At 44.1% G+C, this 16,010-nt stretch overlaps 2 protein-coding genes across 9 annotated transcripts in view; both read left to right on the top strand.

Annotated features, from left to right (window-relative positions):
• LOC125106107 (zinc finger protein 620-like) overlaps positions 1-5,109 on the top strand; it is a 39,421-nt gene extending 34,312 nt beyond the window's left edge. The window contains exons 3-5 of one of the 4 annotated variants that reach the window (XM_047739736.1): positions 808-934; positions 1,425-1,538; positions 3,861-5,109. In XM_047739736.1, coding sequence (XP_047595692.1) covers positions 808-934; positions 1,425-1,538; positions 3,861-4,855 — 1,236 coding nt within the window. In that variant the 3' untranslated portion in view covers positions 4,856-5,109. The remainder of the gene's footprint in view (positions 1-807; positions 935-1,424; positions 1,539-3,860) is intronic. The other 3 variants (XM_047739740.1, XM_047739760.1, XM_047739750.1) reach the window with 3 other exon arrangements.
• Positions 1-16,010, top strand: part of ZNF621 (zinc finger protein 621) — a 34,775-nt gene that overhangs the window by 7,548 nt on the left and 11,217 nt on the right. Inside the window, exons 1-2 of one of the 5 annotated variants that reach the window (XM_047739769.1) lie at positions 11,561-11,801; positions 12,496-12,581. In XM_047739769.1, coding sequence (XP_047595725.1) covers positions 11,591-11,801; positions 12,496-12,581 — 297 coding nt within the window. In that variant the 5' untranslated portion in view covers positions 11,561-11,590. Of the gene's footprint in view, positions 1-11,560; positions 12,218-12,495; positions 12,582-16,010 lie in introns of those variants that run through there. The other 4 variants (XM_047739795.1, XM_047739805.1, XM_047739778.1 and 1 more) reach the window with 4 other exon arrangements.

Below are 16,010 nucleotides of genomic sequence, written 5' to 3'. Positions count from 1 at the left end.
CGCCTGGGTGGCTCAGTGGGTTAAGCCTCTGCCTTCGGCTTAGGTCATGACATCAGGGTCCTGGGATCGAGCCCTGCATCAGGCTCTCTGCTTGACAGGGAGCCTGCTTCCCCCTCTCTCTCTGCCTGTCTCTCTACCTACTTGTGATCTCTCTCTCTCTGTCAAATAAATAAATAAAATCTTAAAAAACAAACAAACAAACAAAAAACCCAAAAAGCAGAGCACGCTTAAAAAAAATCCTGAGCTCATTCTTGGTTTTGTATGATGATCAGCCTCCTTTTTGTTTGCTTCCCCCTCTGCCAGCAGTTAACATTCAGCTTTCTCTGCTCTTCTAATTTAGTACATTCATCCTTTCTGTCTTCTAAAATTCTTTTAACATCCTTGGTCTGCTCAGACTCTTCTCCTTGTGGGCCATTATATTACTGTCACTTTAGTGGGATTAGGGAGGGAGTGGAGATCAGTACAAAAGTGCTGTGGGCTGTGTTTATACAGATGTTCTCTGTGCATGTGCACACAAAACCCATGGAAAGGAGCCAGAGGGACAGGCACATAGAGCAGGGCCTGGCAGAGTCAACACAGGTCAGCAGGGGAAGGAGGGGCTGTTTGTGGGGATGACCACACAGAGGTACAGTGGGTCTTGGACTCTCCTGTTGATGAGGGTGATGCCAGCTCAGGGCTGGCCCCCACGGGGAGTAGAGGGCCTAGAGAACTGTCCTTGGCAATACCACCACATCCAGTAGATCTCTGCCCCGATACGTAGGCTCCTCTGCCTTCACACAGAGTTTGAGCAGGAACCTGTTGTTTCAGGAGCCAGTGACCTTTGAGGACGTGGCTGTGTACTTCACCCAGAATGAATGGGTTATCCTGGACCCTTCACAGAGGGCCCTGTACCGAGAGGTGATGCTGGAGAATTATGCAAATGTGGCTTCCCTGGGTAAGGACTCTCTTCTCCCTGCTGTTGTCTTTCTCTGCCTTTCGTGCATCCTGGCTTCTTTCTTCCTTTTAGACATCGTGGCCTCTCTGATAACCCTCATGGGCAGTTGCTCCAAAGGCTGAGCTTCTCAGAGGCTACTGGTTGGGGAGAGTTTCGGGTTCCCTGGTTTTGAAACCTGCTGTCCCCCTGGCCCTGGGAGGGACTCTGCCCCATTCATGGAGGGAAAGGAAGAGCTCTTGGGAGCTCAGCAGAGCCCTTTGTTTCTGTCTTCCAAGTTCTCTGAGGATGATCTGGGACTCCCTCGTGTGAATGGGGGGTTATTCCAGGACTCTGCCCCCATTTGTGGGAATTTTCTTTCTTCTAAGATAGCGCAGGCTAACTTCTCTTCATTTCCCTCCCTGACTCAGTGAAGAAAAGTAAAAACAGTCAAGAGGGGACCTTGCTTCCTGATTCCCTTTACTTTTTGTTCCTGTTTCTTTCTCCTGGGCAGCTTTTCTATTCACCAGACCTGTTCTGGTCTCCCAGCTAGAGCGAGGGGAGCTGCCATGGGGCCTGGAACCCTGGGAGCCTGCGGGCAGGGAAGCTCTCAGAGGCATCTGTCCAGGTGAGCATGAGAACCTACCAGCTGCCTTTTTTGCTTAGTCTGCTTTCCTATATCACATTTGAATGTGTGTGAGACTGTTTTCTTTCTTCTGGAATCATTATATGTGATTCTGTGTTCATGGTGGTAGCCTCCCTCAAATGAGGAAGGGCCAGTCTCTTCCAGGGAAGGCATGGCTGCAAGATTTCTCTGCATGTTCACCTTTGCCTTTCCACCTCACCACCTGCTAAGGGACACCATGTGACTGAGTGAGCAGCTCTTGAGGCATGAGAGCTCTTTTGAACCCTGTCTTGTGGAAAGTTTATTTTTCCACCCGTTTGTGTTGCAGAGATGAGGATGTCAACCAAGAAGGAAAATAGGCTTCTGGGGCCTATCTGGCCATCCACATATTCACAGAATACATTCTCTCTTTCTTTCTTTTTTTTTTTTTTTAAGATTTTATTTATTTGATCGACAGAGATCACAGGTAGGCAGAGAAGCAGGCAGAGAGAGAGGAGGAAGCAGGCTCCCTGCTGAGCAGAAAGCCTGATGTGGGGCTCCATCCCAGGACTCTGGGATCATGATCTGAGACGAAGGCAGAGGCTTTAACCCAGTGAGCCACCCAGGTACCCCCAGTACATTATTTCTATGGGAACATTTTTTTTTTTAAGTAAACTCTACCCCTTGTATGGGGCTTGAACTCACAATCCTGAGATCAAGAGTTGCATACTGTACTGACTGAACCAGCCGGACTCCTCTCTCTGGGAAACTGAATTATGAGTTCCCAAACACTGACTTAAATAAAAATAAAAAATAAAATAAAATTTTACAATTGAAAAAATTATTTAAAAATAAAACAATTCTTTTTCATAGTGGAAATTTTCCCACATACGCAGACACCAGCACAGCATACCCCGTGATTCCTTTGCCTCAACACCCACCTGAAGCCTGTCATTTTTCCCCTACAGACTCTTAAAAAAAACTTTGATTTCAACAGCTGAGCTTTTGAAACAAAACTTGCTATAACGGAAAGGTGAATGGCTTCCTCATTTTGATTGATATGCGAATAAAAAATAACAACACGGTGTATTTTTTTCCTGCCTTTGTTATTCTTTTTCACCCCTGCTCTGCCTGTAAAATTTCATGTGCTCTTCAGACTCTTCACAGAGAATGTCCATAAGTAATGCACAACTCCCTCCCACTCCCAGCCTTGTGTTAAAGTTCTGCCTTTCTGGATACGATCCCAGGACTTCAGGCTATCTGTGGAAAAAGATAAACAGTTCGCTTAAACAGTTCGCTTGTAAACACACAAGGTTGCCCTGGCCCAGTGCTGAAGATTATATTAGCCTGCAAAAGGCCTTAATAGGAGAGGGAAAACTGCCTTTGGTTTTCTCTATTTCACATTCTTACTGTCATAGTAAACTATACACAGCTTGTGCAGTACTGTAGGAAAAGCACCAGAGTCATTACCAGATCCTCCCTAAGGCTTACGTCTGTTCTTGGAAGGGTTCCTCACACGTGCAGTTCATGCTATTTTGTTTTAGTTTTTTAAAGACTTTATTTATTTATTTGACAGAGAGAGGGAGAGCGCACAAGTAGAGAGGGGAAGTGGCAGACAGAGGGCGAGGGAGAAAGGGAGAAAAAGTCTCTTTGCTGAGTAGGGAGCACAATGTGGGGCTCAATACCAGGAGCCAAAGGCAGACGCTCAACGACTGAGCTGCCCAGGGACCCTTGCTCTTTTATTTTAGAAGCAAGCCTCAGTGTCTTCCCCTTTCCTTCCAGCTACGGTGGGTTAGCCCACCATAGTTCCCTTAGCCACAGCGTAGGAGGCTGCCACTTTACTGGCATCAGCCTGATGACAGAGACCATTCTCTTTTCAAAGATTATGACATGGATAATGTTGTAAAAAATAAGCAGCTTTTAAGGAATCAGTTGTGGGACTCTTTGTAGTTTGAGCTGCTTGACCTGCCCCTTCTTCAATCTGGTGGTCTTCCTCTGACCCTGGGGTCTCTATTCATCACTTTTCCATATATTCTTATCCCACCCATTCACTCAGGAGAACAGGGTTAGTCTTCCTGTCCTAGTAGGTAACAGTCTTCGCTGTTTTCCAGTCTTTACACTCTTTATGGCAATGCCTCCTGGCCTTGCTTGCGTACCACCCATAGTATCTTCATTTCACTTGTGGGGCTCTGCTGTATGGTGGTCTTTGGTAGCCATTTTGTGTACCTATAGGAAAATAGTCACATAGGGCAGATGAGAACCACTTGATCCTTTTTCCCCTTCAGCACTGTCAGAGGCTAACACTTGTGTTGTTGTTTTTTTTTTTTTTTCCCCCCGTGATGTCAGGAGGTGAGGCCAGAGCTGAGAAGGAAGAATCAACTCCAAAGGAACACATTTCTAAAGAAATGGAGTCCCACAGACTGACATTAGGAGGGCTGCCAGGGAACGTTCCCCAGCGCCTGGACTTTGGGAGCAGCCTAGAGCAACAGCATGGTCACTGGATAGCTAAGAAGATCATGTCAAAGAGGAGAGATTTCACAGCTGGGCCAACCAGCCATCGCGATGACTGCACTATCGGGAGTGGGGAGCACTGTGAGAAATCTGGGGAAAATATTAATGTTAGCACACAACTCATGGATCAGACAGTTCCTAGTGGTCAGATATCATATGAATGTAGAAAATGTGGCAGATATTTTAGTCGAATGGCAGATTTTCAGGGATGTCACACTGGTGAAAGGTCTTTCAAATGCAAAGAATGTGGAAAAGCCTTCAGATACAACTCATTACTTATTCGGCATCAGGTAATTCACACTGGAAAGAAACCATTTAAATGTAAAGAATGTGGAAAAGGTTTAAGTTCAGACACGGCCTTGATTCAGCATCAGAGAATCCACACTGGAGAGAAGCCCTATGAATGTAAGGAGTGCGGCAAGGCCTTCATTAGCAGTTCTGTTTTCCTCCAGCACCAGAGGTTCCACACTGGGGAGAAACTCTATGAATGTAATGAATGTTGGAAGACTTTCAGTTGTAGCTCAAGCTTTATCGTCCATCAGCGAGTGCACACTGGGGAGAAACACTACGAATGTAAAGAGTGCGGGAAACGGCTAAGCTCCCCCACAGCCTTGACTCAGCATCAGCGCATTCACACAGGGGAGAAACCTTTTGAATGTAAGGAGTGTGGGAAGGCCTTTAGTCAGAAAATCACCCTGGTCCAGCACGAGCGAGTTCACACCGGTGAGAAACCGTACGAGTGTGAGGTGTGTGGAAAAACCTTCAGCTGGTGTGGACGATTTACTCTGCATCGGAAACTACACACACAGAAGATACCTGTGCAAGAGTAAGGTTGTCTGCAGCTGGGCGTGCTGTGCCTCTTTGTTTCTCCCCTTTCAGGTTCTTCACCAGCGCGCTCTTTACAGTTAGAAAAGAAGAAACAAAGCCCCAAACTCAAATGTACAGAGAAATGTAACTGGCTGTGACTCTGGAGTTTGTGGTGTCCCTGAGTGCCCCTTAGGACGGATGAGGGATGGGTGGGAGGACCTACATCAGAGAACACCACTGTGAATTACCAAAACTCCAGGCTTTAAGAGGAGACCTTTAAAAGGTTCTAGAGAAAACAAAAGTTCAGGAATAAGACTGCACTGGATTTCATAACAGCAGTCTTGAAAGTTAGAGGACAGTGGCATATTCCTGCAAAATTCTAAGGGAAAATAAGTTCCACCCAGTATTCAATACTCTCAAATGTGAATTGAGTATAAACTTTTAGATTTTGAACCTTTGTCTCCCATGCATTCATTCTTAGGTGTGCAATACTAAACAAGGGATCAACCAGAAAAGAAAAAGATAACGTGGACACCCTATCATAGTCTATATTAGGAGTCTCCTAAACTCAGAAACAGAGGGCCCTTATCCCTGTGGAGCCATCTGTATTTTGGAGGATATTCCTAGTGGGCTACAGGTTTTCAGAGAGCTACCTCAGGTGCAGTGCCCACCCACACCACTTACTCTATAGTCACTTCTCAGTGCTTGGTTGTAGTCTGTGCCTTTGCAAAAGTTGGGGTATATATACCCTTTGAGTCAAATGCAAGGCCCTATTTATCAAAAATTCGTCCATCTCATTGCTCTTCCAAGTGACCTCACAGCAGGAAGCATTTCCTTGCAACTTCACTTAGTTCTCTCTTATCACAGAGGAAGCGTCCATTATTTTCTGTTACCAGTGGAAACAAGGGGAGATATTAATGTGTTCTGTTTTAGCATCCTTCTTTTGCAAGCTGCTTGACTTTGCCCACTGCAGGAAGCAGAGTAGTGGATAGTAATAGAGAGCCAGGTGTGAGCCCAGGTGTGTTACCTTGGTTAAGTTGCAGACACTACTCATTTCCTTATCTGTAAAATCTGGATGATGGTCTACCTCATATGTTTGTGTTGAGGATTAATACATGCAGGAGTGCTTAGAACAATGACTAGAACCTGGTAAACAATAGTGTTATTTATTATAATACCATTGCTAAGTGATGACTTATGTATATACCAGTGAAACAGTCACCACAGTCAAGATAATAAGCAGAGCCATAACCCCCCAAAATTACTTATGCCCCTTGGTAATCCCTCTCCTAGCTTTTCACAGCAAGTGCTGATCTGCTGTCACTTTGGATGAGTTTTGCTTTTCTAGGATTTTATAAAAATATCCTATTTTGTGTATTTTTTTTTTTTTTTTTTGGTCTGGTGTCTTTCAGCATAAATTATTTTGAGATTTATGTAACATGTTCATTATATATCAGTGGTTCTTTTTTGGGGGGGGGGGGTGGCTGAACAATATTCCACTGTGGAAATAACAAAATTTGTTCATTCATTTCCTGATGGCCATTTGGGTTGTTTCCAGTTTTTGGTTGTTACGAATAAAGCTGCTATGGATATTTGTGTTTAAGTCTTTGTAATGGTGTATACTTTTGTTTCTCTTGGGTAAATAAGGAATGGAATGCCTGTGTCATAAGGTAGGTGCATATTTACATTTTTGAAAAAGCTTTTATTCAGAGAGGGAGAGAGAGCATGTGCCCGCATAGGAGCAGGGAGGGAGGTTGGGGAGGGAGAAGCAGACTCCCTGCAGATCAGGAAGCCTGGACACCCCAACATGGGGTTCGATCCCAGAACCCTGAGATCATAACCTGAGCCGAAGTCAGATGCTTAACTTACTGAGCCATTCAGGTGCGTGCCTCAGTATATATTTACATTTTTAAGACTCTTCAAAACTTCTATAAAGAAGTTGTACCATTTTATATCCATACCAGCACGTATGAGAGTTATACTCTCATGTCTTCATCTTTGGCTGTGCTTAATACTGTTTTAAATTTTAGCTCTTACAATAAGTGTAATGCTGTCTTCTTGTGATTTTACTTTGCATTTCCATAATGACTAATGATGTTGAACATACTTTCATGTGCTTATTTGCCTTCCATATGTCTTAGGTTAAATATCCATATCTTTTGCCTATGTTTTTATTGGGTTTTCTTTTTATTAATATTTGGGAGGTCTTTTTGGGATGGGGAGTTCTTTATATATTGTGGATACAAGTCCTTTTTCAGATATGTTATTTGTGAACATTTTCTCCCATGGGGCTGGGCTTTTCATTCTCTTAATTTTTTTTTTTAAGATTTTATTTATTTATTTGAGAGAGAGATTGAGTATGAGCAGGGTTTGGTGGGAGGGACAGAGGGAGAGGGATAAACAGACTTCTTGCTGAATGGGGAGCCTGGTGCGGGGCTCAATTCCAGGACCCTGAGATCATGACCCACGTGAAAGCTAGATGCTTAACCAACTGAACTCCCCAGGTGTCCCTCATTATTAATGAGGTCCAATATAACAGTTTGTTCACTTATGGATTATGCCTTTCATGTCATATTTAAGAAATTCTTGCCTTACCCAAGATTGTTTCCCCTATTTTTCTTCCTAAAAGCTTTATAATTTTAGATTTTATGTTATGTCATCTATGTTTGTCTTAAATTTTGTGTAGGGTATGAAGTATGCCTCTAAGTTCCTTCCTTTCTCCTCTTCTCCATGCCTTTTTAGGTGCATATCCTAGTTTTGAAAATTACTCCTCCACTGAATTGCCTTGGCACCATCGCTGCAAATCAGTTGTCCATGCAGGTGTGGGCCTACTTTTGGATTCTATTTGTTCCATTCGTCTGTTTGTCTGTCTTGATGCCGTTGCCTTAATTACTGTAGTTTTTCTAAGTGTTGAAGTCACACAGTGTTAGTTTTCCTATTGTGTTTTACCAAGGTTGTTTTGGCCATTCTAGGTCCTTTGCACTTCATAGGAGTTTTAGAACCAGTTTGCAAATTTTTATAAAGCATATCCGGGGATTTCGGTTGAGATTGTATGACTCTTTAGATCAATTTTGGGGAGAATTCACATCTCAAATGTATAGTCTTAACTCAAAAACATGGCAAATATCTCATTTGGATCTTTATTTGAGCAGTGTTTTGTAACTTTTAATGTATAGGTCTTTCACACCTTTTGTCAAATTTGTCTAGATATGTCATTTTTTGATGCTATTATAATAGTAAATTTCTAAATGTTCATTGATGGTATATAGAAATGCAATTGATTTTTGTATTTTGACCTTGTATCCTGCAATATTGCACAACTCACTTATTCTAATAACGTTTTTAAGATTCTGTAGGATTTTTTAACATTGATCATGTTCATAACCATTTTACTTCTTTCCAATTCTGGATCTTTTTTCTTGCCTTATTGCACTGGCTAGTGGCTTGGGGGTAGTGTGTTTTTAGGGAGCCAGTCCTGGTGATATTGGCCAGGTGAGGGACATCCAGCTCCAGATTTTTAATTTTGCTGATATATGAGTAAGCTCTCTGATAGCTGTAAAAGCAGCTCAAGTTTCCCACCTCCTGGTTCACCGTGCTTTCTAGATGCCTGTACATCAGCACTGCCTGTACTCTGTCCCTCTGGTGAGGCTGTTCTGGGAAAGAATGGGACTTTTGCATGCTCCCAGTTTTCTCCTCTGACTGCCTATGATTCCAATTCTCATTTTCACAACTTTGGGATTTTTATTTGGGTCTACCAAAACTTTCTCATTTATTCTCCCTGCACTATAATACCAGATAGAGGAATACCATGCCCAATATTGTCCCCCTTCAAGTTAGATCTGATTGTGATAACTGGCTAATACTTTTTTTCCCTAAGATTTTATTTCTTTGAGAGCGAGCGAGCAAGCAATCATAAGCAGGGGAAGCAGCAGAGGGAGAGGGAGAAGCAGACTCCGCTGAGCAGGGATCCCAATGCGAGGCTCCATCCCAGGACCCTGGGATCATGACCTGAGCCAAAGAGAGATGCTTAACTGAATGAGCCACCCATGCACCCCTGGCTAATACTTAAGGGTTTGTGATGTATATGTGTATATGTGCACCCATATATGTGTGCCCATCTTTCTAGATTAATGGTAGTTGTTCATTTTGATCAGCTTAGAGAAGAGGCAGTTTGAAAATAGAAGTCCTCATCATGCTGTTGTTCCAGGAAATCTAATTCATTTACTTAAAGCAACTGTACAGAAGCTTTACAATGAAAATACTGGAAATTTTATAAAATATATGGTTTCTGTGGTAGACAAAATCTCAGCATTAGGCAGCCTCCATATGGTCCGTGGTGATTCTAATCCTTGCATTCATGCCCTATCTCATCTAATATTATATTATGAGAGGCCTGTCTTGGTAGTACATTGAGGTGATGATGGTGCATGACTTCCAAAGCTAGGTCATCACACTGCAGTTGGCCTTGACATTATTTTAAAAAAGGTTTTATCTAATTTTTAAATAAACTGTACACCCAGTGTGGGGCTTGAACTCATGACCTGAGATCAAGAGTCACATGCTCCACCAACTGAGGCAGCCAGGTGCCCCTGGCCTTGGCCTTTTGGATTGCTTACCTTAGGTAGAAACCTGTAGCAAAATTGTGAGGACACAACTGTGTGCAGAAACCCATTTGGGAAGGGACTGAAGTTTCACAGCAGTAACCAGTAATTTAAGCGTATATGTAAGCAGCCCCAAGTGACATCTGCATGGAACTTCATGAGAGATCCCAAGCTGGGATCTTCCAGCCAAACCACTCCTGAATTCCTGGTCTACAGAAACTTTAAGAAACATGTTGAATAAATATATTGTTCTCAGCCACAAAGTTTTGGGATGATTATGCAGCAGGAGGTACCTATTGTACTTTCCATGACAGGACTTTAAGCTATAGTTAGTAACAGTCTAATTCCTATGGAAGGGTAACAGCACTCCGGCTGGTCTGAAGCATTAACACTCTTACTCCCTGACCTAAGGCCTCAGTCTGTAACAGAACTATTTTACTTCCTTTGAAATTTGCAGACTGTTGACCTTGAGAAGTGAAGAACCAGAAACTTCCGAGGCCCCAGAGGCCAGCAAGTCTGTTTGAAGCCATTTCGGCTTTCAGATCACGCCGGCAATTTTTTTTTTTTTTTAGCAAAATATTCTTTTTTAGGTTACACAAATGATTTTACTAACCTCCCTTTGTGTATCTGTAGACCTTGCCCTGCTTTCCAGAAAGAAGAGAGTACTGGGGCACATCACGAAACAAGAACTGGACCCCCATGCAAAACCCCAGCACTGAAAATGTTTCTAGCTGGCCTCAAATCTGCATGTGATGAAGAAATGTTACGGGCCACTGCAGGCTCTTTGCTGATTAGCGGCTTTAAACCCCACTGGGCCAGGCAGAACTCTCAGAGAGGGCTTTTGGACAAGAGTCCAACTTCTCCCTTGGTTGCCTCCCTCCTGTATAAAGCTCAGATTCCTTTTCAAATAAAACTCCTCTCTTGAGTGATCTTTCAGGTAACAGGCAGCCAAATGGGTTTGGTAACAAAAAGAATAGAAACTCCTGTGGTAGAGCCATACATCCAGATACCAAGGATCGTTCTCTCTTTTAGCAGTGGGAGGCCGATTGCCCTCCATGGCAACGAAGTGCTTGGTGAGTAGGAGGCGTGTATCTGAACATGTACTCAACAGAAATAAAGTCCGTTCCTGCTGGCAACGACGCTGACTAACCCTGGTGGGTTGACTTTCAAAGGCTGTATTGAGGCGACAGATTTTCAGGGGTGTTTGCCACTGATTGGCTCCTCTTCAGAAGCTTGGACTGCCATTGATTTGCTAACTTCCAGAATTGGGACCACCTAAAGTGAGGCTGTCACTTTATTGGCTGATTTGCAGAACACGTGTACTGACCCGAAGTTATGCAAATTAATGGCAATTACTTGACTATGAAAAACACTTTTTTAAAAATATTTTATTTATTTGAGAGAGAGAGAGCATGAGAGGGGAGAAGGTCAGAGGGAGAAGTCCCCCGATGTGGGACTCCATCCCGGTACTCCGGGATCATGACTCCAGCCAAAGGAAGTTGCCTAACCAACTGAACCACCCAGGTGCCCTGAAAAACGTAGTTTTAATGTTAATTGTTTTAACTTCACACAGCCAAACCTGCAGGAGAGATTTAAGGGATTATTCAGATTTTTATTTATGGAAGGTACGATTTTTTTTTTTTTCCCAGCCAGTGTTGACATTGTATTTAAGTGTCAGTTACTGGGTGGAAAAATAGCTCTAAACTACTGATTTGTTGGTAAATTTATCGGGAAAATCTAAACAGAAGACATTGAAGTCAATACAGAACAAGATCGTCTAACATAGGACATGTCCTATATATACAGGATGCCTGGCAACTTTAGTCACCATTCTTTTGGTAGCTAAATGAGTCTGACCGAAAAGGTACCTCCACACGTGCAGGTCCTAGAGAGGGAGAGGGCTTCACACCGGTGGATAGAAAACTTTGTTTTCCTAAGGGCGGCCCAGCTTGGGACCCAAGGAGTGTCCTTGGCTTGCGCCTGAAGCACCGGGAGGCATTCTCCCCACACTAGCACAGCTCGAGTGACGCTCCCAGTAAACCGCGGACCCGCATCGAGTTAACCCGGGCCCCACATGGGTCTAGAGGGGGTACCTAAACCTACACGTTCCGGACCCCACCTGGACGCAACCGCCGCAGCCGGGGGAGGCACCAGCCAATGACCACGCCTGCAGCGGTCCGCCCGCAACCCCGCCTCTTCCGCGCGGCCGGCCCAGTCACGTGGGCCGGGCCGCGGGGACCACAGAGATGGGCTACCTCCGCGCGGCCTAGAGGGGCTTTGGGCACTCGCTTCCGCGTCGGCTTTCCTCTATCAGCTTTTTGGTGTTCGGAGAGGGAGAGCGTGGGTTCCAGCGAGTTCTACGTGCAAGGTCCGCCCGGCGTCGGCTTCCTCGTTTTCCCTGGCTGCTCGTCAGCGCCCCCCTCCCCTGAACTCGGGCCCAGTGTGGGCTCACCCCCTCCCCTAACTCGGGGCTCCGGCGCTTGGGCCTCGCGGAAGCCACCCGAGGTGGCCGTGCGGCCTTCTGCAGCCATGGTTCCTGCCCCCTGCCCTCCGCCGAGGCGTGATCCTCTTTTCTGTGTTCAGGAACTTGGCTCAGCAGCTTCCCGCGCCCACTACTGACGTTTCTGTTTGGGGTTTCTGAGTCCCTGGGTGGAGATCCCGGTCGGGTCTCCGGTCAGCATCATGAGTATTTTACTGTTAATGCGCATTTTGCCATCTCTGTGCCTCCTTTCCATTGACAACGTTTTTGGGTCAACGTCATGGTTCCTGTAAGCGCGTTTTTAGGTGTGTTCAGACCCAACATTGTAGGGATAGGATTTGTCTTGGATCTCTCAGTCCACTGCGTGCGAATGGGCTCAGGAACGCTCTTGGACTGAGCAGGTGATGAGGATTGTCCTGAGGACCAGGCAGAGCAGTTCATGAGGTTGTTAGGGCCATCAGCCGCAGGGCGGGTCTGAGAGAGTCTCTTCCCAGTGCTGGAAATAAGGAGACTGGGAAGGCTATAGGCGGCTGTGGGTGTTGTAGGTCAGGGTGCATTGCACTCATGGCTCTTCTTCTCTTAGCTCCTAAGGTTTTTGCTTTTCCAAATCAAGAAGACAGTGCACGAAGCCAGGGGACATCAGCCATGCTCCAAACATCTTGGCCTCAGGTGAGCTGAGCTTCCTTTCAGTCTTTTAAAATTAAGTTAGCTATCAGGTAATCAGGAAACGACCAAGAAGAACTGACTTGGCCATGCTCCGATTTCCCCCTTAAGTTTATCCCCACAGCCAGGGCTCTAAATAATGGTGGAGGAGATAAGTTGTGTGTATGAGAGTGATGAGTGTGGATGTGTAGGGTTAAGTGGGAAAAGAGGCACCCAAGCTAAGAAATTCTCCCTGAATGTGGAAATCCAAATCAGGTTCTTCATATAAAATTTGCCTACTGAGATCAGAGAAATTCTTTTTTTTTTTTTTTAAAGATTTTATTTATTTATTTGACAGAGAGAGATCACAAGTAGGCAGAGAGACAGGCAGAGAGAGGGGGAAGCAGGCTCCCTGCTGAGCAGAGAGCCTGATGCGGGGCTCCATCCCAGGACCCTGGGATCGTGACCTGAGCCAAAGGCAGAGGCTTAACCCACTGAGCCACCCAGGCACCCCAAGATCAGAGAAATTCTGTATTGAAGACATTGTACCACAAATTGCAGATGTATCGCAGGGAGACCAGCATTGTTCTTTCCCTATGCACTTTGTAAGTGATGGGTACACAGTACTGGATAATGTAGACAAGTCTCTTTTTCTTATGAAAGGCACCTTTAGCAAAGTAGATAGTTTATAAACCAACTAGTAAGTTAATAACATGTTGCTAAAGTACAGTGCTCAGAAGTGTGGTCCCCATGTGGGCAGCATCCATATCACCTGGCAGGTCATTAGAATTGTAAATTCTTGGGTTCCACCCTAGACCCAGAATCAGACTGGGTAGTCCAGGAATTTGTTGTAACAAGCTCTTCAGGTGATTTTTTAAAAAAAAAATTTATTTACTTGAGAGAGAGAGAGAGCAGGGGGAAGGGCAGAGGGAGAAGCAACCGCCCCCGCCCCCCCGACCCCGGTGCCTGCCATGGGAGCCTGCCATGGGCCACGATCCCAGGAGCCCAGAACCATGACTTGAGCTGGAAGGCAGATCCCTAACTGACTGAGCCATCCAGGTGCTACTGTTCAGATGATTCTTATGCCTGTACTTTTGCAAATCTGAGAAGCCTTGAAGCTCCCTCTCATGGTAGTGGTCAGGAAAGCCCTCATAGAGGTAGTAACATGGGGTTGAGATCCCAAGAATGAGCTAGAAACAGTTTTGGGAATCGCTGAAGAGAGAGCTAAAAAAGAGCTTTCTGGAGAGAAGAATGTCAAATGCAGAGGCCCTACAGTTGGGAAGAAAGCTGGGTGTGCTCTGGAAATAGGGCGAGGTCAGGCAAAGTAGTTCACTGTGTGGTGGGAGAAGTAGGCACATGTCTTGTAGGACACTGTCAAGACTTTGATTTCTATTCCGAGTTCATTGGGAAGGCACTGAAGGATTATTAAGCATGGTAGGTGACATGATGGGATATATGTATTTTTTTTAAAAGATTTTTATTTATTTATCTGACAGAGAGACAGAATAAGCAGGAGGAGTGGCAAGCAGAGGGAGAGGGAGAAGCAGGCTCCTGCTGAGCAAGGAGCCAGATGCAGGGCTTGATCCCAGGACACTGGGCAGCCACTTAACCAACTGAGACACCCAGACACCTTGTTGAGTATTAAAAAGATTTTCCAGCAGACTTTGTCTGACTTAGTTGGTAGAGCATGTGACTGTTGATCTCCGCGTCATGAGCTCAAGTCCCATGGCCCCATGTTGAGTGTAGAGATAAAAAAAAAAAAGATTTCTTTTTAAAAAATGATTTTTCCAGCCGGTGGTGCGTTAGTTGTAGAAGGGTTTGAGTCAGTTAGAAGCATATTGTAGTCCAGATAGGAGATAAATATTGTCCTTTTTTTTTTCTTAAAAAAAAATAGGCTTTATTCTCAGGGAAATTTTGGGTTCATAACAAAATGGGATAGAAAGCACAGAAAGTTTCCATATATGCCCTGCCTCCATACATGCATAGCCTTCCCCATTATCTTTTTATTTTTTAAATTTTTGTTTGTTTATTAAGTAAACTAACCCCAACATGGGGCTCAAACTCATGAACCTGAGATCAAGAGTCACATGCTCTTTGGACTGAGCCAGCTAAGCACCCCTAAAAATTTTTAAATTTGGGTGTTGTTGACACACAATGTTACATTAGTTGAAGTGTAACAGTGATTTGATAAGTTTATACATCATGCTGCTGTCACCACAAGCATGTTTATCATCTTTCACCCTGTAATGCTATTACAGTGTCATTCACTATCTTCCTTATACTGTACCTTTTATTCCCATGATTTATTATTTGCTCATTTCATAACTGGAAGCCTGTGTCTCCCTCTCCCCTTCACCCATGTTGCTCATCGTCCCCCACTCCCTGTAACTATCAGTTCTCTTATTTACAGATCTGATTCTGCTTTTTGTTTATTCATTTTTTTTTAAGATTCCACATATGAATGAAATTATATGGCGTTTGTCTTTTTCAGTCTGACTTAATTCATTAGTATCAGTACCCTGTAGGTCCATCCATGTTGTTACAAATGACAATCTCTGGGCACCTGGGTGGCTCAGTCAGTTAAGTGTCTGCCTTTGGCTCAGGCAATGATCCCAGGGTCCTAGGATTAAGCCCTGCACCAATCCTTGCTCAGTGGGGAGCCTGCTTCTCCTGTTCTGTCTGCCCCTCCCTCTGCTTGTGCTCAAGTTCACTCTCGCTCACTCTCTCTCAAATAAAATCTTAAAAAAACAAAAAACAAATGACATAATCTCATCCTTTGTTATGGCTGCAAAATATTTCAGTGTCTGTGTGTGTTTATGTGTGTGTATCTCACATTTTCCTTATCCGTTTGTCTATTGATGGACACATATGATGTCTATTCATGTGGACACAATATGAATCCATATTGTGGCTATTTAAATAAAGCTGCATTAAACATAAGGACACATGTATCTTTTTGAATTAGTGTTTCTGTTTTCTTTGGGTAAATACCCAGTAGTGGAATTATTGGATCACATGGTACTCTTGTCTTTAATATTTTGAGGAACTTCTATGACGTTTTACACAGTGGCTGCACCAGTTTACATTCCCTTACACGGTGTGCATGTGTTCCCTTTTCTCCACACCATCACCCACACTTGTTATTGTCTTTTTGATTTTAGCCCTTCTGAGAGGTGTGAGGTCATACCTCATTGTGGTTTTGCATTTCCCTGATGGTGAGTAATGTTGATCACTGTAGGTCTTTGGAGAAATGGCTATTCAAATGCTCTGCCCATTTTTTAATCAGATTTTTTGTTTATTTTTTGGTGTTGAGTTGTGTTCTTTATATATTTTGGATATTAAGTCCTTATTGGATATATTATTCGTAAATATCTTGTCCCATTCAATAGATTGACTTTTTGTTTTGTTGGTGGTTTCCTTTGCTGTGCAAAAGCTTTTTACTTTGGTGTAGTCCCA

The sequence above is a fragment of the Lutra lutra genome, chromosome 1 (genome assembly GCF_902655055.1).
Source record: "Lutra lutra chromosome 1, mLutLut1.2, whole genome shotgun sequence".
Lineage (NCBI taxonomy): Eukaryota > Metazoa > Chordata > Mammalia > Carnivora > Mustelidae > Lutra > Lutra lutra.
This window is presented reverse-complemented; position numbering and strand designations above follow the sequence as displayed.